This window comes from Megalopta genalis, chromosome 5 (assembly GCF_051020955.1).
Source record: "Megalopta genalis isolate 19385.01 chromosome 5, iyMegGena1_principal, whole genome shotgun sequence".
NCBI classification, from domain to species: domain Eukaryota; kingdom Metazoa; phylum Arthropoda; class Insecta; order Hymenoptera; family Halictidae; genus Megalopta; species Megalopta genalis.
The window spans coordinates 23738533-23759982 of NC_135017.1; the positions used below are offsets into that span (position 1 = coordinate 23738533).

General features: G+C 44.2%; 2 protein-coding genes and 1 long non-coding RNA gene across 5 annotated transcripts in view; 1 reads left to right on the plus strand and 2 right to left on the minus strand.

Annotated features, from left to right (window-relative positions):
- The first annotated feature begins 427 nt into the window (after positions 1 to 427).
- LOC143259446 (uncharacterized) lies at positions 428 to 17037 on the plus strand. Its single transcript, XR_013033343.1, has 3 exons — positions 428 to 812; positions 16495 to 16627; positions 16705 to 17037. It is a non-coding gene; the product is annotated as an uncharacterized LOC143259446 (long non-coding RNA).
- Positions 3748 to 12023, minus strand: LOC143259445 (uncharacterized). The gene is made up of 2 exons (XM_076521706.1): positions 11665 to 12023; positions 3748 to 11162 (listed from the first exon to the last, which is right to left on the minus strand). The coding sequence occupies exon 1, from the start codon at positions 12021 to 12023 to the stop codon at positions 11706 to 11708; it is 318 nt and encodes a 105-aa protein (XP_076377821.1). The 3' UTR covers positions 3748 to 11162; positions 11665 to 11705.
- LOC117223952 (uncharacterized) overlaps positions 3748 to 21450 on the minus strand; it is a 96202-nt gene continuing 78499 nt past the window's right edge. For 2 of the 3 annotated variants that reach the window (XM_076521705.1, XM_076521704.1), the window contains one exon: positions 3748 to 12806. In XM_076521705.1, coding sequence (XP_076377820.1) covers positions 12310 to 12806 — 497 coding nt within the window. In that variant the 3' untranslated portion in view covers positions 3748 to 12309. The remainder of the gene's footprint in view (positions 12807 to 21450) is intronic. The other variant, XM_033476561.2, reaches the window with a different exon arrangement.

Consider the following 21450-nt stretch of genomic DNA (forward strand, 5'->3'; position numbering starts at 1 on the left):
TCTTCTGAGTTTCAGTTCATTTAGTTTATAAGTTCTTATAAATATATTTTTTGTATATCAACGTTTGTATTAATTGTATATGAGGGAATTCAAAGCCGAAAAAAATGAATAAATCGATGGAATAAAAATTTCGACTCGTGCAATGCATGGAACTAGATCTATATGTCACAATTTATCCATAGCTAGATGAATAAATCGTATTTTCTCGAATTTCCCGGATACATTTTAGCTTCTACGCATCATTCAGAATTTTATCGCTGTGGACGAAGCAGGAATTATCGACGAAATGTACTTGGATGCACTCGCCGTTGCAAGCGGCGGAACGTGTCGCACTGTTATCGGTGCGGCCGCCATTTTGAATTCACGATAACCGCACGGTAATCGTCCGGCGTGTCCGTATTTTCCGCGACTGGAAACAAGTTATTAAAGTCTCGCACGGTGATTGGCGTTTCCTCGCGAAGGATAGAGCAAAAAGGTGTTACGCTCCTCTGTTTGTCACCTTCGGGTAATGAGGCGACCGCTGCACCGTCACGACTCCGAGATAAGAAGGACGCGTCGTCCTTCGCGTGCCAGATGACGCGAGTGCAGCCCAAGTGCAGCTCGAGTGCACCGACGAACAAAAATTTCCGTGAGAACAACGCGAGGCAGCCTTTCTCGCTGCGCTTCACTTTACTTTCGCAATCTTTCCTTCACCTAGCTGCTGGCCAAGTTCCTCGGAAGCGAGGCTCGAACACTGAACGTAATCTTCGCCATGCTCGCGGAAACCTCGCACACTATTTTCCTAATTCGCACGAGGTTGCGCAAGATTCTCGGTAAGATTTTTTTAAGAACTTTTAATTCTGGTTTTAGCATATATATTCTGCGTTTATTTAAATTGTCGGGATAAAACCTCGTAATTGATTTTTAATCCTTAAGAGACTGAATGGAAACTGCTTTGAATGCAGGAATGAATTTCTTAATTCTGGCAAGTTCATAAAATTGAAGCATACGTTCCGCGTTTATTTAAATCTTTAGGCGTAGACCTTATAAATGATCTTTTATTTATGAGGGACTGGGTGAAAATTCTTTAGGGTGCTAAAGCTCTATTTCTTAATTCTCATAACAGTATAAAAGTGAAACATACATTCAGTGTTCGTTTAAATCGTTAGATATAGAGCCTGTAATTTATTTTTAATTCCTAACAGGCTGAGTAGAAATTCTCTGGATGCAAGAATGAATTGTTTAATTTTGTTAGCTTTGTAAAAATGAAACATATGTTCAGTGCGTATTTAAATCGTTAGACGAAGACCTTAAAATTGTCTTTTAATTCTCACGAGGCTGAATGAAAATTCTTTAAGGTACAAGCAACTATATTTTAATTCCGATAACTTTATGAAAATGAGGCATATGTTCTGCGTTTATTTAAATTGTCACACGAAGACATTATAATTTATTTTTAACTCTTAAGAAGCTTAATAAAAGTTCTTTTAGGTACAAAAATCTATTCTCTAGTTTCTTTATTGACAGGGAGAAGAATTTTGCGTCTACTAATATCAAGGAATTTTTTGACCATAATTTTTGGAATACTTCGAATTTCGTAGGGATTTTCACAGTTGTGAAAAGAGACAGGCTCATCGTCAGGCTCCGAAAAGTTGTTCGTTGCGAGATTTCGTATAGCGTTTTATGAATTTCAAAGGGGAGGAAGAAGACGTTGCGCAAGTGTCGCGATGAAATTGCATTTAAGACTCGGTCATGGGACGACGTGGGAGCGGTAATCGTGAAATATTGGCCCACAAATTACACCTACCCGGCCAATTCCCGTTATTAAGCCTTCCGTTAATTCCGCGTTCGATAGTTTTCCGCCCCATCTAGGCTTGAACGGATGAAAATTTTCACGAAAATATTCCATACGATTTCGTAGTTTATTAACAAAATTGCATTTACTCACCGGTGCGTCGAGGCTGCAATTTCAACAGGAACCATCATCGATCCTTCACCATTTAGTTCACCTACCTTCTCATTTTAACTATGGACTAATTACCTGGTAATTAAACGATAAAAATTGAAAAATCAGATAATGTCCATCAAAAAGAACATGACTAAAAACTTTGTACAATTCTGAACTTTTACACCAAAACATATGAAACCATAATTTCACCGTAACACAATTTCCACAAATAACGATAAATTAATTTCAGATGGATCGTTCACAGCGCGATCGATGCACTTAATTAACTCGAATTATTTATTAAGCACTTAATTAAATCGAAAAAACATTGACAGGAACAAACGCGGTTTCAAAATCGCCTGCCGACCGGGCCAGCAGATTTTCGTAAACTGAGGATCTAGGTGAAACCGAAAAAGGGGTTAGAAAGCTGGGCCAAGTTTCTAAATTTTTTGTGCTTGACCCGACGTCCGGATTTACAAGGGACGAGCAGTTCCTGCGGGCTGCAATATAATGCAAGCCGGCCGGCTTGTTCGTTCAATTTTTTTGATCGATAGAAAGTTGGTCACTCGACCTAGAATGCAATATGGCGGGGTTCCAGACGAACGGTTCTGTCCTGTAATCTTCTGACCATCTTGAATCGATGAGCCTGACGCAAAACCGTGTCCTCTGTTCGTCGTTCAATACACAAGCTGAACAACGATACACAAAAATTGTGTACGCGACATTTCCTTTAACTTCTCTATTTAATTTATATCACAAAAGACATCGCGACATTCGTATTATACAAAGATCGTATCCTGTACTTCCTCTAATTTGTCTGCTTAATTTATGCCACTTATAAAAGCTATCGTGGCATTCATCTTATACAAAGATCGTATCTTGTATTTCCCCTAATTTCTCTGCTTAATTTACGTCACTTATAAAAACTATCGTGACATTCGTCTTATGCAAATATTGTATCTTGTATTTCCGCTAATTCCTCTATTTAATTTGTATCACGTATGAACGGGTATCGCGTGACTGTGGACAATTTAACCCTTTGCACTCGATTGGCGACTCTGAGGCACCGCTAAAATTGTTACATCACGTTCCAAGATCATTTTTATATTAATAAAGTTTAGGTTTAAAAAATTGTTAAAAGTTGTACGAGTTGTACGAGTCAAGACTCAATTTCACATGCATAAAATGCACTTTGGCATATCAAATGGAAATACTGTAAGCCAGAAAAATTATTTTTGAGTTACAGTTAAAACCGGCTTCGAGTGCCAAGGGTTAATAAAACGTTGCTATACAATGGCTGAACATTCCGAATGTCCTAATAAATAAATATCTAATTGTCCGAAGCAGCAGAAACTCAATATTCAGCTCTGAAATTGTTATACTTTGATTTTACCGTAATTTAGAATATATCGAACCGAGCAATTATTTTACAATTCTTCACAGACCCGAATCTTTTAAAAAAAAAATATACATCTGGAATACTTCATGTTTGTAAGTTTTTCTTCGAGCGTGCAAGCGAAACAATTGCCTCGCTCATTTTTTCACGGCGATCCATCGGAGTTTAGGAATTTCTCGTAAGACGATTACAGGACAGCCACCTGAAAATGTCCGGCGCGATTAAAACTCCGTTGTTCATGGTGTTCTACCGCGATGTTCACGGAAAACCGTTTATCTTCTCCCGTTACTTCCGCGATAAAGTGTGGCACTTTATAAAAGGAGCTTTGGCCGCGCGGTGCATTCCTCGCGCTCGCAGCGTGCATCCGCTCCGCGATAGGACAAAGTGTACGGCGAATTCGTGTGTCTTGTTCATCCCTTGCAAATTACTTTGGCACTAATTAAACATGTTTTTATTATTGCACTTCGATACAGGATAAATCTTGTGTGTCTTTATTTACAAGTAGAGTTTATAGTAAGTCTACCTTACGACCCTAATTAATATCATACAAATACAGCTAGGAGCAGACAGAGGGTGAGATTACGGGGGGCGAACGTTCACGCGTTTTCTCACAATTGGCGTCTCCTCTTGACACTTTGACTGACATCTTGCTAGTCCTTGCAATCTTCTAACGATTAAAATTGTATTTGAATAATAATTTAGGCTAGATTCAGATTATAATACAATTATAAATAATTTCAATTCAATTAATATTGAACCTGAATTAAATAATATTGCATCTGAATTAATTAATATTGAATTTGTGTTAAATAATATTAAATTTGTATTAAACAATATTGAATTTATTTTGTCAACGACACTGTGGCAGTCGAGGTGTCAAGACGTTTGCGAGCCTCCTGCAATCGATACTGATCGAGTCGGTCGGGTTAAGTTCATCCCGAATAAAGATATCTACTACAGGAATCGTTTTGATTAATTTTTAATAAGTCAGTCGATCGAACGAACATGAACAGTGTCGATTACGATCATCTCTCTCGGGACTTCGATCTCCAAGCTCGATCGTCATGGCGATAACGACGTCAAATCGATACCCACACACGCACACACATTTCGGAACAGAAATTTCATGCGATATAGTGATCCACGAACGCGTGTTTAAACGCTCATCGACCTCGAGTCTACCTCGAATACTTACCTCGAGTGAAGTCGCAAGAATCGTGTGATTGAGCCATTAATTAAGACAAGACAATTCCAGGCTCAAGTTGAGAGCATTTCCAAGATGAATTATACGAAAGAAAGATTTCGAATATCTTTGAATCGGAATTAATAATAATCGATAAATGTTAACTTAAAGCTTGCAAAATACGTTGAGTCTAGAACAATCGAGTCTGACGAAAAATTAAATAGAATGTCAATTGCAGAGCGCACGATTGTAATTCTCGAATCGACTTGATAAAAAAAGAAAAAGATATATTTAACGAAAAAGATACTTGAGACGAGGTGAAAAGAATTTGAAGAAGTGCTAGAGGGAGTGGAACTGTTGAAGATCGGGTTCAGTGAAACAGTTGCAGAGTGAAATACGTCAGATGCATCGTCGTGTTCAAGGTCCGGCGTTCATTGATCGAGTAAATGACAATGTTGAGCATGAAACAATAATATGTATAATTGTAATTCTCTTCACATGTGTTCCTTTCATTCACCAGGAGACAATATATAAACGTGACTCGTGATCATGTACAGCCGTCGATATACAAAAAGAAAAAAAAAAGTAATAACGCAAGAATAATTTCTTCCATCTTTTCTCGAGCAACTCGAACATATGTATAATATATACCTATATATCGAAAAAACAAATTAAACACGCGTTCTCGCAATATATAACATTTTCTTTCGTTTTCTTTTTAAGTAAATTGCCTGGCGTTTCACTCTCTTTCACACACACGCACACACTCACTCCCCCACTCTCTCTCTCTCTCTCTCTCTCTCTCTCTCTCTCTCTCTCTATCTTGCACTCATACTTTATCACTCTTTCTCTCCCTATCTCCTCGACAACTCCAGAACACAACAAAAATGGATTCGTTAGGGATCGTCTTTGCCGAGCACACACGCTTTTAAAGCTTCCGAAAACATGTTTAAAAATGATTTAGCAACGCTCTCGAGGTATCGATAACGAATACAACGATCGTAAAAAAACAACAGAAGAAATAGGGAAGTGTTTCGAACGATTTGAGAAGACAGTGTGCGTACGGGCTGTTTCATGATTCAAATTTCTCGCGTTCGTCTCCGAATCCAATGATTCGATCGATTTACGATTCTAATGAACGAATTAATTTGAAACAAAATCGATCCAGATCTTTTTGATAACTCGATTAAAATATTTCTAGATAGCTTATGGCTTTTACTCGTATTATTAACATTTCATTGAAGGTATGATCATTGCCCTAATGTATTCATAAACTGCATCGGGTTCGACCTAATCAAGAACATAGAAATAAAATAAAACTCTAAAGTAGCTACTATTATTTCTTGCTGGATTTGCCATTTCTTGTTAAAAAAATTGTTAACAGCAAATTAGCTTGCTTTTAATGAAGCACCAATTATTTTGCTGAATTTATTCCCTTGTTGAATAAAATCAGTCTTTTTGAAGAACTATCACCAAAAATTTTAGACAAACAGAAAAGTAGCCTGCCAGAAAATTAAACAATTAAGAAATGATCGAACTCGAAGACAGAATCAATGAAGCGGCCTGTACAAGCCCCACACGAGAGATCATTGTAAGAAAAAAGGGGGTGCAGGTTAAACAACACCGTATTTCTCTGTATTGATACCGATCCTCGCATTTGTGTGTATTTATGTATATATGTGTGTGTTTGTGAATGTGCGTTTGTGTGAATGTGCGCGTGTGTGGGTCCATTGCCTGATCACCGACGCAATTAATAATATCATGATCGCTATAGGCTGATAGGTACATACAAAACAACACACAATAAAAACAATAACATAATATTAACGTGACGCTCACAATAATAATATAATAATAGTAATAATAATAATAATAATAATAATAATAATAATAATAATAATATAATATAATAATAATAATAATATAATAATAATCATCATTGTGATATAATAATCGTAATAATCGCGGTTGAACATCGTCAGCGGCGGGAATTGGGTGGGGATGAGATTCATTATCAATTAATTACACGCCGATTCACAAAGTCCGGATTGCTGATCGCCGACTGCGATCCTCGATCATCACGTCCATAAATACAGCTGTACACTCGCGCGCTCTCACCTCAATTTCTACTGTCTCTCTCTCTCTCTCTCTCTCTCTCTCTCTCTCTCTCTCTCTTCCTCTTTCATTCTTTTCCTCCCCCGTTTTTCTCACCGATCTCTCTCACACACACACACACACACACGTACCTCAAACGATCCAACGTCCCTCGAGCATCCCCTCTCACGTATTCATTTTCATATCTAGCGTTTTTTTATTCCCATTATTCACGTGTACTTATACTGTATCATAGTTTATCCTCGTTACATAATTAATGTACCATAGTAATCGTGGCGGAACTATATTTAATCGTTAATCCGAGTCACAATCTCGCGTTGCGTGTGCCTGTGACCGTGTACGTGTGCGATTCCTCCGTTGATGTGTGTTTGTGTATTGTTCGTGTGTATCCTGCCGCTGTTCTATCTGGTTTTTCCTCGTTTTAACGTTAGTCTAATTATACGATACATGTCTCTCTCTCTCTCCCGTTCTCTCTCTCTCTCTCTCTCTCTCTCTCTCTCTCTCTTACACACGCACAAGTTAATCTCTACGCCCTCTTCTTTAGTCATCTACGGCTGCGATTCACTTTACTCTTTTCCGATAACTATTTCCCTTTTTGACTCACTCTAGTCGTCGTTTCTCTCACACACGAACAAGACTTTCGTTTCACCTCTCATTCAATCTCTCTCTCTCTCTCTCTCGCTCGCTCTCTTTCTCTCTCTCTCTCTCTCTTTCTGTTTCATGCGAGAGCGCGCGCGCGCGGGTCCGCGCTTTTAAGAAATTCCGGTACTCTCGGTGCTTCTCTTTCTCTCTTTCCCTCTCTCGCTCTCTCTGCTATCGATTTTCCGGTGCGAGGCTGGGCTGCCGACTCTCCCGGTTTTCCGCTAGAGATTTTCCAATTTCCTTCCGATGCGCCGCGTTTCTCGTTACTCGAATACCGTGTGATTCTTAATAAACCGCGTTCGATTAACCCTTCACCGGTCGCGTAAACTTTTGTCGGCAAATGTGCCGTCGGAAACACGAAATTCCCAGGAACATTTTTTACATCGAGACATAGCAAAATATGAATTTAGTGCTGCGGGATTGGAGAATCTACTAAACGAAGCCATCTCGCGTACCGGCCAAGGGTTAAACGTTTATTTGCGGAAAATGCCGGATGTGCATTGTCCATCAGATTCGAGGAAGGTCGAGCGAATTATTCGTTACAAATTCCGATTTTGACAATGAAAAACAGATTTTACAGAAATTTCTGCTGAAGAGATATTGAAAATTGTACATCGCGTTTTACCTCGGAAAGGATATAGACTGAAGGTCACTCGCGAGGAACGATCTTGAACGAGCAATATTTTTTGCGCAACTCCACTAGTTATCAATTTCGTCTTGCACCGAATCAACTATTAACTTTGTTCCCGAGAAAATAAAGCGAAGACTGCGACGCAGCGACCTTGAACGAGGAATTTATTTTGAGGGGTCTATAGTGCTCCCCGCTGTTAGGTCGTTGCACTTGAAGCGAGCGACTTCTTCGATTCGAAATAAGTTCGCCGAGCGCGATTTTCTCGGCGAATCCCGATAAATCCTCCCCCGTATCGGTTCCCTATCGACGCCATTCAAAGAGAGAGAGTAAATGAAAAATGTGAAGGAAATTAGTCGTTTCGTTCGCTTAAACAATCGTCGAACAATTTATTGCCAAAACAAGCAGCTCCTCGTAAACAATAAAATAAACAATTTAACATAACATGATTACACAGCAGCGACGGTTCCGTTTTCCAATCGTTTCCACTTACAAAAAAAAAACATAGTCGAATATTCACGTGCAACAACCTATACATCGACAAATGAGAAACTCAATTTTGCTCTGTCACATTTATACTGGCACTCGGATCGCGACGGATCACGCTCGAGGAAACGTCTCTCCTTCGATTCGAAAATAATAAGCTCCCGCGGAAAATCGGCTCGATACAATTTTCCAGTCACGTCCGTTCTCTCTCTTTCTCTCTCTCCCTCTCTCTCTCTCTCTTTCGTTCTCTTTCGTTCTCTTTCTCGAGTCTTGAAGTTTTCGAAACCGGAAGAGACAACGGTCCCTGTTACATATAAAATCCACGTGTCACACATCGTCGACGCGCGCGTGCGCGCACAAGCACACTAATGTACATACAGAAAATACGCGTGTATGTATACATTTATATTATAGTATAATCGTAGGCATGCACACTCGCGTTCAGCGGCCCTTATAATTTAGATAATGTTGCACCTTAGAGAATAGAGATCCACTGGGATATTTATTTTCATTTAACATCCGATTAAATTACCTACTTGCTCGCCGACGTACCGATTAAAAGGTAAACGCGTCGCCATCTTCGATCCGCGGCCGCGCTTAGCACCCCGTCATCCCCGTGCATCCATCGATCCCGATCGATCCTCCGTAATCTCAGACACGTACAACCACAGCTCGTCCCTGAATCCGCGGGGGAGGACTACGCGACCGATCCATCAGTCTTCGGCAAACTGTTTTGTCATTCCCTCGGGAATCTCCACTTTTGAGCTCTTCTGCAACGTTTCCGGGGTCCCCTAAATATACACACGCTACGGAAGATTCAAGGACGAACGTCGCGCCGAGCGGAAGATCGAGCCGGGACCAAGCCGGGGCCGCAGTTTCATCTTAGCTCGACGATAGGCCGTCGATCGAACGTGAAACTCCAAAGATCACCCCGTCGTGTCCCCGGTTCTCGCGACAAATATCGGCCTAACAGCATCCCCCGGTTCGCCGTCCTCGTGTTCCGAAGGATCGAGGACCCTAAGATTCAACAATCTAATAATACTAAAAAACGATTAACAAAGTCCTTCGAAATGAAAATGCTAAAGGAAAAGGAGATCGGGTCCTCGATCCCTGCGATCCATGGTTCCGCGACGAGGATCCTAAGCCCGGCCTTAGGGCGGTGCACTCGACCAGCCGGTCCACTAAGTATACCTTTAAATCTAAGTCGCAGTTGTTTTTTTTTACATATAATATAAGAATCATAGGTACTAGTTTGCGATCCTTGGTAGGCGATGAATACGACACTCTGGACATAATTAGACTAATTCTCCGAACGCATGGCTCTCCGCCGGGACGTTTCTCGGGTGTCACCGACGCAACCGTGACCGGAGTCCGGACGAAAAACGTCCTCGCTACCGCGTTTTGCCGACGAGGTTGCGTCGGGGACCCAGCGCGATCCGGTCCCAGCCGTTAACCTCTCGCGATTTCTTCGACCGCTGATGTCTCCAGCGGTTAGAGACACGCGACCAGACGACGGATAGAGAAGTTATCTACAATGGTCCGATCGCTCTCGATCCATCAGCGGTCCAACGAATCTCTCGTTTACACGGTCCGAACGAATTTCTGCGGATTGGATCTACCGATCTACGTCGGAAATGTGCGAGGATTATCGGATATCGGTCTCACTGTCCAGCTTCGCCGCTGACGGCCGCGTATGACCACCGTCTCCCAAATAATTTAGTACTTTCCGGGAATCACAGACAGTAGCGATCATCGTTGAACGCGAGGAACCGTTCGACAGCTGCGAATTTTCTCCGCGAACGAGAGCCACGATCTTCCTCTAGCAGTCTTTTGCATTATCGCTTCTAGATTCGATCATCTTCACCTTTAATTCGCCCTCTCAAAGTGACTTTCCCTTTTCTTTTTTTAATCTTTCATTGATCTGTTTATTGGACAAGCAGCTAATAATCTGCGCTTCATCGAGTCGAATCGTGGCTCTTCCAAGGTTTCATGTCGACGAACAGTTGCAACGCGTTGACTGCCGAGCGAGAAACTATCGCGATACAACTTCTAGAACCTAGAAACCTCGATTATGCTGGAATTCCAGGATTCTAGAAGCATCCTAGTAGCCTAGGACTCTATAGCAACCTTTCAACCCCCATCAAGAATCAATGTGTCCGAACATATCACAACAGAAATAAACTTTTATACGTGGTTAATAAAATTGAATCGCGCGGCAATCAACTTGCTAACACCAAACCTACCGGGCTCTAAAGAAAAATCCGACGCGTCCTACTTTATAAAAACTACAGGACCGAATTTATTTAGACGCATTGCTGCTTTCGTTATCACATGTGCTTGAATCAAGAAGTTTCTGCAATCGTTACCTACGAAAAACGCCTTATAATCTTAACGATTTTACGATACAAAATGTGGAACCGGTCATCTCGACCGGCACGGTAGATTTCGTGTCAATTTTCCAATAAAAAAAAAGCGACAACCTCGCGGAGCCCACAGTGGATCACCAGACCCGCCATTGTAAACTACAGAACAAATTGTCGCGAAGAATATCTAGAAAACGAATCGATTCTTCCGATGCTTGGAACGACCCGTTTCGACACTTACCCCCACAGAGTACGCTCCTGCAGTCTGGCGATCCTCTAGAGACCGTGGCCGGTTTCATAGGGCCCCGTAGCGTCGCGTCCGGAACGGTTCCACGACGATCGGGCGCACGATGCTCCCTAGATTCTTCGAAAAGTTCTCCACGCAACGGACGAGCTGAACAGTGCAAGGACGTCCGTGGTTCCTGATGGGAGAGTTAGGTTAGGAAATGGTGTTAGTCGATGGGACGGGGAGGGTTTTCACGTTGGGGATGATTTGGGGTTCGCGTGAGAGACACGGGCAGGGACAGACACTAAGTGTGACACTAATTTTCTTTACTATATATAATATCTATATATAATATGTATAACTGGAGGAAGTACTACCGAATTACGAATTGGACAGATTGCTCTCGGCGCGCGATTAGGCGCGTCCACGAAGAGGACCGACGACACCCGGCACACCGACGACGCGCGGACGAAAAACAGTCTGCCGATGGACGTTCTCCAAGGACGCCGCGCAAAAGACGACTCTCACCCTCCTTTTATACAAACACCGATTCCTATATCTCCCTATCTCTTTCTCACCGAATGGTTTGGATAGGCGGCGACCGCGATGACGATGAGGATGACGATGACCGTTAATAATATTAATAATAAAATAATAATAATAATATACTACTCGCGAAAAACGTTATCTCTCCTTACAAGTGGTAGGCAGTCTTTCAACAGCTGCTGAACAAAGTTCGTTAGGCGTGCGAGCCATCATCCGTGGTCGATGTCGACGAGCTCCTGGTTGCTGCCGGTTGCTGCACCGAATCTTCAGGGACGACGGAGACATCGAGGTTGTACGATCGTCGACGTAAGGACCAGGTGTGGGGAGCTCCCAGAATCCCGTTCGCCCTGGGTAGCCTCGAGTCCTGGTGTCCTGGAGGATTTCTCTGGGGTGTCGAAGCCGCTTCTGACAGTTCACGGTATCGTTCATGCGGCCAGGCCATGGGGCGTTTGGTGGTGGAGCAACCCCGGGTACTGTTGAGCCACGTGCGCCAGCTGATGATGATGAGCATGGATGTGCGGATGAACGACGGCGGTGGGCGGCGTGTTGGTGCTCGAGGCTCCGGCGGCGGCGGCGGCGGCGTGGGTCGGCAAAGGTGTCTGCGGCTGGGCCGCGTGCAGCGTGTGGCTGTGACCGGCGGCGACCAGGCCTGCCGCCGCGCCGGTCCCGGCGCCGGACACCGTGCCGGTCACGGAGCCGGAGGCCCCGCTGCCACCGGTCCCCGTTGCTCCGCAGCCGTTCGTCGAGCCGTGGCTATGGTGTGGGTGGCCGAAGACGACCCCAGAGAAGGCCACGGGTCACTGATGGTGCTTCGCGGATCCGTTCGCGTGGTGCGCCTGCGCGACCACGTGGTGACTCGAGGGTGGCGCGTGGCCCGCGCTCGGATGATGATGGGTTCCGGTCGCCCCGTGGTGGTTCGCGTTGTTCGCGCTGCTGTTGTTGTTGTTGTTGTTGTTGTTCTGCTGCTGCGTCTGCCGCTGCGTGTTCTTCTTGTTCTTCATCCGCCGGTTCTGGAACCAGATCTTCACCTGCCGCTCCGTCAGGTTCAGGTTACGGGCCAGCTCCCACCGCTTCTGCTTCGACACGTACGCGTTGAACAGGAACTCCTTCTCTAGCTCCAGCGTCTGGAACTTCGAGTACGGCTTGCGCTTCTTCCGCACCGTCACCTGGCCGGTCCACTCCAGCGGGTTCGAGCTGCCACAACCGACGCCCATGCCGGCCACGCCGACACCGACGCCCACCCCCGCAAGCGAACCTGCGGGAAACAACGAAGATGGGGAGGAACCCCACATCACTTAACACAATTAGTTTGCCAGTTACAGAGAACCTAGCCTTGCAGCTAGAAATTTGACGAGTGGCGCTCTTCCATTTCTTTCTTTCTGTCGACGATGGTCCTCGAGTAAAATTAAATTTAACCCTAAATTGGCAATTGATCGTTGCAGATTTTCATGCGTACACTTTCATAGCGATCAAATTAACTGAACGTTCTATGAAATTGGGACTGCAGACGTCATCTTTAGTCAGAACAAGGAATAAATAAGTAACTCGACATACGAACAATGTCTCATTGCAGTGTGCAGTTCATCAAGGTTCAACTTTCTGGACAAGATTAATAATAAAGATCTTCAACACAAAGGTAATACTACAAATAATTCTTTCACAGTTCGTTTAATCATTGATAAAATTTCAGCGCAAGTGGTTAACGTATGATCGTTCTTCTATCAAAAGATTTCCTCATTAAAACAACAAAGTCAGAACTGTTTCGAATCGAGCAAAGTTGTTCACTGTACGTATAACGTGCTTCAAACGTTCGCAAATACTAGAAATCCACAAAATTTCGATAAACGCGCAGTCGCCAATAAAAATTAACTTTCCAAAATCTTACGATTCGATGTGCAGAAGCGTTTTCTGTCTAGGACCATCGGTCTCAAAAAATCGAAGAGCATGACCACGTAGAGATGCCTTAAAACTAACATGATATACGGATTGATCCTAAAAAGAAAGAAAGAATTGTGTATTAGGAGGACGAAGTAGGAATACTGGTTTATTTCAGATCGTTGGTCGATGCCGAAGCTCGCCGGATCGAGCTCCGGAGCAAGAAAAACGGCTTGGCCGTACCAGTTCCCTTTTCCAGCGACTTTCAGAACCGTCGGGTCCGCGGAAACGAGAGCAAATACGTTGGTTCGTTAGTCGACGTATCGGCCCGTAACCAATCCCGTTAACTTTTTCCGAGCGGAGTCACTCGATTGACATTTATCGCGCGCCGTGTACCCGAGAAACCGATCGATCCCGCAGCTGCTCGATTTTGTGCCACGAGTCTTTCGATTATCACGTGAACTGGCGCGTCGACCGATTCTAGTACATGTACCCGTCTATGTGAAAATTGTGAGAGTCGATATCGTTCTGTTACATCAGTTTAGCTGAAATAAAAAACTGCGAGAAAATTGATGGGAGACATTTCTTGTTATTGCATTGAAACGTGGAACAAAAAAATTGTAAATAGACAATTTTGATGCAAGCGATATCCGATACTGTTAATAATAAACCAAAATGAAGATCGACGAGTTCACAAAGTTCAACGCGAACCCAGTACAGTAGAAAAATTAAGACAATTTGTGTAGAGAATATACAATTAATGGATAATCAATATGGCCTTGCGGCTCGTTTTTATAGTTGTTGACAATCGGTAACTATAAAAACGAATAGTCGTGTCTCATCTTCTCAAATTGTCCAATTTTGTGCAGAATCTGAGCGTCAATTATGGAGAATTTACAGTAGTTTCCGACTAACAGGAGAGCCTTACGATACATCGACCGTCGATTTCGACCAGAAGAAAGTCCGGCAGAGTCGTTAGATACCCGTAACAGTTACTTAATTGTTACGTAAACGGGCCGGTATCGCTGGTAACGGCTCGTTAACGTTTATACGAACGTCCCGAGTCAATTAATCCCGTTTAATCCGTGCCGCGAACGATCGTGCTCCGATTCATAGAGAAAGACACCGAGTCAAGTTTACGATTATACCTCGAACCGAAGCGTCGAGCCTTCGTTCGATCATCCGTAACGAATCCGGCGTGCTCGATTCCCTCTCGATCGGCAATTATAGATTCATTCATGGAGCATGTGTGGCAAATCCGCGGGAATTGCTTGGAAACATGATTATACTGCTACTAATTTATGCTATTTCGTGTCGGATGGAATTGCTTTATCGGAAATGGATCTTTGATGTCTCGAGAATGTTCTCGAGAATTTTAACGATAAATAATCCTGTCGACGGGTTCTCGATGAGTGAAAATGACACTCTCAATTTCGCGTGCTCGAGCAATCGAGCATAAAGTTTCCATAAAATGTTAAGCGGCAAATAATGCGCCACGCTCGCAATATTATCTCAATGATAAACAGAATCGGTTGAATTAGCGTCAATTATTATGGTTCCGGATACTTAAAGAATGCGTTGCGATTTCAGAATTTACGAGAATTCATCGCGAACAGAAACACTTGTGTGAGCTCGTACGTGTACCGTTACACGTAAGAGACAAGAGAATGATATTCTAATAATAAATGCAACTTCCGATGCGGCTAGATAGAATCTATTGTCCGTATTTACCCACTGTGAGTCACCGGGACAAACGGATTCTTGCTTTCGCCAAATAGACGAGGGTTCGAAAGAAATGAAGTAAGAAAGAAAAAACTAAAAAACGAACAATAGAAAATCAAAATAAATGTCTGATAAAGAAACGGAAGCTATTTACGACTCGATCGAATATAAACACCGTAAGAAGGACATCGTTCGGAGACAATAGACCCCGATTGTCGCTTTCCAATAGCGATTACTTCGTTATGAGCAATTAGGGGCGCGAACAAACTTCGAACGGAAACCGTCGGAAAATCGTCTGCCCGGCGAACGCATAATTTCCGTGAGTAATTTTCAAAAACCGTATCAATCATACACGTGGCCTTATCGGCCTGAAGGGGGTGGGTCCCGGGGGCGCATAAATCCTGCGAAGGAATTCGATTCGTCGGGAGATTCCTCGGGCGCGAATCAAACCCGTGATGTCAAAATCCATGATTCCCGAGAATCTAGGAGAAGCCGCATCCTGGGAGAGCCGGTCTCGACTTGCAGAATTCATGCGGATCACGGAAAGAGACTTCGTTCCGGAGGGCGGCTTTCGGGTAGAACGTGGAAAATTCACGAGTGGCCGAGTTTCCTGGCTAGACGAAGATCGTGGGTGAGGTCGTGGGGTCATGGGGATCCATGGCTGAGCGAGCTCCCCCAAGCTCGTCGACGACGGTGTGCGCGTCGCACACACGCGCGCGGGGGACGCACACACGCGAGGATTCGTCGCGGCCAGACCGTATGATATAATTGGACCGGTTCTACTATCCGTTCGGAGAACATGGAACGGGGACAGAGATCGCGAAACTGATTGTTCGTGCACGATCGTCCGCGAGATTGTGTTGGGGATCGTCCAGGCACTGTTTTGGCGGTGTGTGCGTTGCGTCACGGGAGTCCGCTTATTGTTCTCGGCCGGCGGTCTTCATAGTTGGCGACTCGATGGCTTGGACCTCTTAGCGGTCTCGGCGGCCTTGGCGAATTATTGAATTCATTTGTTTGTTTGGCGGATCTTTAGTTGGTCGCGTTGATTCGATCGATCGCGATTTTATGGAGTCCTGCGGGACTAACGAGGGTATACGAAGGTGCCTCGAAGGTACGAGTAGCGTTCGTTGATCATTGACCCTTTGCACTTGGAATAATAGATTCATAAAATTGCTGAATTATTTCCCAACAAAAATTATCACGTTATTCGAATCTATATGCAATGAATTGTTAGAATCGAAAGCGTTGCATTGGCGAATGGGGCTAAAATCGTGCGTGTAAAATATAAATAAGCGCAGGAAATGTGAATGATATCGTAGTTCATAAAAACTGTCCTGATTTTGGAGTAAAGTCGTATCAATATATGACAGTTGACGATTTTATAGGTAAGACGGCGAACGTTTGGAGGAAATTTCTGGAATCGAGGAACCGTGATCGCTGCAGACGATTTACGGGATGCTAACCGTTGAGCGAACCATTAATTAGACTGCGGATTCGGTGAACTTATGAAGGAAACTGGTAGGCGGAGTTTGAAACAGTGAGATAGCTCGGTGAACTTTCGTACCGAAGGATTGAAATTCTTGTAAAATTTATAGAGGATAGAGTTCTTTCCTGCAGCATAGTGTTTCCGAGCTGAACGAACAGACTGAAGATGGTAGCAGCCGACAGGGCTATCTTTAACCGAAAAAGAACGTAGGGAAACGACGATAAGCGTTAATCGCTCGCTCGCCCAACAGAGTTGCGATCCTCCACCTGCCAGCTCAGCCCGTCGATGATCCACACTGTAAGCCTAATTTGTTGCCGGAGAAGCAACTCGAGTCTCGCGAACTGCGGATCGCTTAAAATATCCTACAGTGCGGGGGTTTTATTTGAAATTGAAATTCCTTTGGAGCTGAACACGAAAGCGAATAAATTATCATTGCACCGTTCCTTTTTTTTTTTTAGATGTTTAGGATCAACTAGGTTCAGCGGAAATGCGTCGTTAAAAAGCATTAAAGACGTACTCTGATTAAGAGGTTCGGCACTACTGGAAACGGCACTCGAGTTTCGCTTAATTTATTAATATAATCGCTTTATATAATAATACTTTGGTTATTCCGGTTGTAACCTTTTTTTTTATGGAGCGCCCGTAGGCTCGCGTTTCGGTGACATTTCTATCGCGTTCTTTTATTGCCCCGTGAATGTGCTTGGGAACAACCTTGTTTCTCGAATGTGTTATCGACGACTTGTATTTTCGTCCCGAATTTATGCAACTTGGCCGCTGACGGATGCGCACTGGCATTTAAAATCATTCCAGAACTTGAACCAAAAAAAAGAATATTCGGTACTGGCTATCGTGATTGGAATTTACATTTAGAACGTTTACATTTGTTCAAATATTTCAAAGTTCACATTTGACCGAAAAACATCGAAGACTGCGAACTTAACGTTGAACCTACCAAGCAGTAAAAGTATAAACCATTGCATGACAAAAGCGGAAAGATCGAGTTTACTTCAGAAAGTTTTCATTGTAGTACACTCCTAAGAATATAATTTATCTGATAATTTCCCGTGAAAACGTTTCTATAATCTAAATAATTGCAAAATGGGGAACCGGACATTTGATCGAGGTAGGTTTAAGTGTCCAAATCAATAAACAAGGCTTGCGATTCCAGCTAGGATAAAAATCGAAGAACAAGGCTCGCGATCTCAGCTAAAATAATAATCAAAGTATTAGACTCACGAATTCAGCTAAAATAATGATCGAAGAATAAAGCTCGCGATATCGGCTAGAACAGAAATAAAAACGCAAGACTCGTGATTTTCGCTCACGACGAAAATGGCCAAAAAATGGCAAAAAAATGGCTATGAGAGAATGCAAATTTGCGCCACGAACTAGGCTCGGAATCGCCCAGTAAATAACGCCTGAAACAATTTCGGCAGAGCCAATAAGCGTTCGTTTTCCGCGGAAGACTGGCGGTCCGAATTTCATCTTTTCCTCCTCGCTTATTAGATCCCGCAACGTCTTTTCCACGGTCTTCCCTCTCTAGTCTCCTCCCCTATTTCCACAATCGTTCCCTTGCTCTCTCTTTCTCTCTCGCTCTCTCGCTTTCTCCCTGCTTTCCACTCGCCCCCCTCCGCCCCCGGTGTCAGCGTTCGCGCGCCCGCTCGGCGAGAGGTATCGCGGCGCGATCGCCTAAGCGACAGGAATTTATTGCCCACTAAAACGCCGGAATATGCAAATGATTTAACAAAGGTCAGGATTCTCACGAATGTCAGCGTGCACGGACCGGGGTATGTGTGCGCGCACGGAACTGCGGAATAAATGACGTATCGATTCGCGGCGTGCGAGCGTGTCGCGAACAACGCGGGACAAACACGCCGAGCAAACAGCTTTAGTATCGACGCGGCCGGCTCGGCTTACTCGATGATTTCTGACTAGATACCGCAGGACATGCTCGCTCGATGCCAGCGAGGAAGCTCGGCCAGAGAGCAATCGATGCACCCACCCGGAAACCGACGACTTATCAATGCACCCAGGACACCGTCGTCAACGATTATCGTCCCGATCCATTGACGAACATGAACAGAGCTAATCGGATTTTTCTGTGTCCAACGAAAGGCAACGGAAGGCCGAGGGACGAATATTTAAAAATTATTATGATGGCTAGAATTATTTGTTGCGCCCTTTGTGAATTTTTTAGCCAGCTCGAAACGAACGGTTCGTTGACCCAGGGATGAATTTAAAATTATGTAAAATTTATTTTTGGAAATTATTTAGAAGTTATTGTGTGAGAATCTCGATGATGCAATAATCTGTTGTGCCTTTTAAAGTGTCTCTTGCGAGGACGAGGTAAATCGTCAGTGTTCATTGAGGTCGATATTGCAAATTCTCATTTTTACGAGTTATTCTGGAAGAACATTAATAAGAGGAAGGCTCGTTTTGTTCTTTAAAATGTCTCTTGTGATAAAGAAGTTTATCGATAATATTCGATTCGACGTTTATCGACGATAATATTTGATTCGACGTTTATCGACGATAATATTGCAAATTCTCATTTTTACAAGTTACTCTGTAAAAATCTCGATAGAAACAGGATTCATCTTGTTCTATAAAATATCTCCCGTGACGCAGATGTAAATCATCAATGTTAACTAACGTCAATATCGCAGACTTGCAGTTGCAATGCAAATGCACAGAGATCGTCAGACTAGCCACGATGTAGCCGTTTCAGTATGAAAATTTCACTTTGCTCGGGTCGATTTAAAATTGCTCGCGATTAAAAAAGACGGACAATCGATCTATAGAAACCCCGACGACTGTCCGATGAAAGTGGGGAACCTCGACAAATCAGAACACGTCGAATATGATCGATCTCCTGCAACCGCAAGCTTCCCATTGTTTATCTCGTCGCCTGTCAAGAACCAGCAAGAAGCGATTTAGCCCGCGAACAAATTAATCCGAGCCATTCGGAAGATAGCGAAGGTACTCGGGGAACTCGTTTGGAGTCGATACCGTAATCGCTGGTCGCGGACTGTTCTAATCAGGTCGGCCCGTAAATTCGCGTCGACCGCCAATTAAAGTTAGTCGGCGGAGTCCGGGGGCGCGGATGATTGCGCGATAAATTAAAAAGCGAAACGACGCCCGTCGTTTAGGGGTACCGGAGTGGTCTTTAAAGAGGACACGGGCACCGGGTCGCAGCCGGGCGCCTTTCTGGGACAATGTTCCCCGACCAGGAAGATGCTATCTCGCCGGATTAAGGGATTCGTAGTCCGTGCGACACCACCTGTCCGTCCGGCGAAGGTGCGTGTCCGTCCGAGACCCCGTTCGCAAATTGTCCATGAACGTCAAAGACGGAGACGTCTCTCGTTCGGGCGTCGTCTTTTTTCGGTTGCTACTTTGTAACCTGTTTCCAGCGGCGCGCCGGTTCGATACCTAATGAAGATCTGCCCCGTTCCGAGGCTCCGACAACTTTCGAAATATCTACGGTCAGCTCATTTGTTTGGCAGACACTCTTATTGGGGGCCGAGGACTCGCGCTAAATTTTTCCGTGGCGATAGCAATTCGCGGATGCGAGGGAACAAGTCGTAATAACGCAATCTGAGAATTGCTTTCGGGAATTTGCTTCTAGCTTACTGTCGGCGCCTACAGGCGTCCGACAAATTTTAGAACAATTTTTGGGACCTGTCAGCGACCGGAAAATTTTAACATAAATTATTATTATTATTATTATCATTATTATCATTAACGTGATTGTTATTATTAACGCGAATGCATTTAAGCGAGTCTGAAGAATACAAAGAAATTCGTTCATAGAATACATCAAAATCTGGAACAGCCAAAGAAGACTTATTAAGACTTCCAAGTTTCGACATACAACGATTATTGCCCGATTGACTCAGAAACTGACGTAAACGCGAAATGAAATGATCTCTCCGTCAGCTAGACGAGATTCTTGCTCTCTAATCGTGTTCACAAGCAAATTAAACTCTTTTCTTCCAACAAACTGTGTCTGAGACGCCGAATGCTCTGCTATAGAAAGCATGCCCACCTTCATCCCCTAAAGGACGACACCTGGGGAACGTTCGTGTGCAAAGAAGAAACCTCGTCTGAACGGGAATGAAGCAACTTGGCAGTGGCTCGGAGCGTCTGACACTGTCAGACCCGTTTCCCTGACGTTTGTGGGAAGCCTCGGGATCTCGGAGACGTCGGTGATAGCAGCCCGGGTCTGGCCCGATACGAACGAACAAAGATAATGGAGCTGCCATCTATTGGGTGACGGGTAAACTATACTCGGCGCTCGTATTCCGCTACTTTGTATGTATCGCACGCCTGCGCGTGCACCTCCCAGCCGCACGCATACGATTAAACGGAGCGGAGCAGAGCGGAGCGGCGAGGCCGAGAGGATCACGCGAACGATATCTCGTTTATCGGGCCGAGCGTGCCCGTATGAGCAGCCCGCGTGTCTCGTATTTTTCTATTCTTTACGATTCCGGCGACGGACGCGCCTTTTCCCCGAGCAGCGGGGTCCAATCGCCGGTAAAAATCTCGGCGAGCGTTCGCCCGCGAGGAATGTTTCCTTCTGCGCTGATCGGGCACGTTGTCTCCTCCTCTGATAAGAATATCAACGCGTCCGCTTCTGAGATCGCGGAGTTCGTCACGGGGAAACGAGACGCGATTAGTTCCCAGGAGAACGCGTCCCGAGGATTTAGGCTATCGCCGAAAGTTAATTAGCTCGTCGATTGTGGAAAACAGCTGGACTTCTCGCGGATGCTTTGGCGCGATCGGAAATGTTCTAGTTGGGTCGATTAAGGGACGCGGGTCCCTTTTGCGGGACCTAAGAGAACAAACTTCGTCTTGC

Excerpts from the sequence above, each read along its gene's own strand:
- LOC143259445 (XM_076521706.1), bottom strand. The coding sequence starts at position 12,023 with ATGCTCATCATCATCAGCTGGCGCACGTGGCTCAACAGTACCCGGGGT.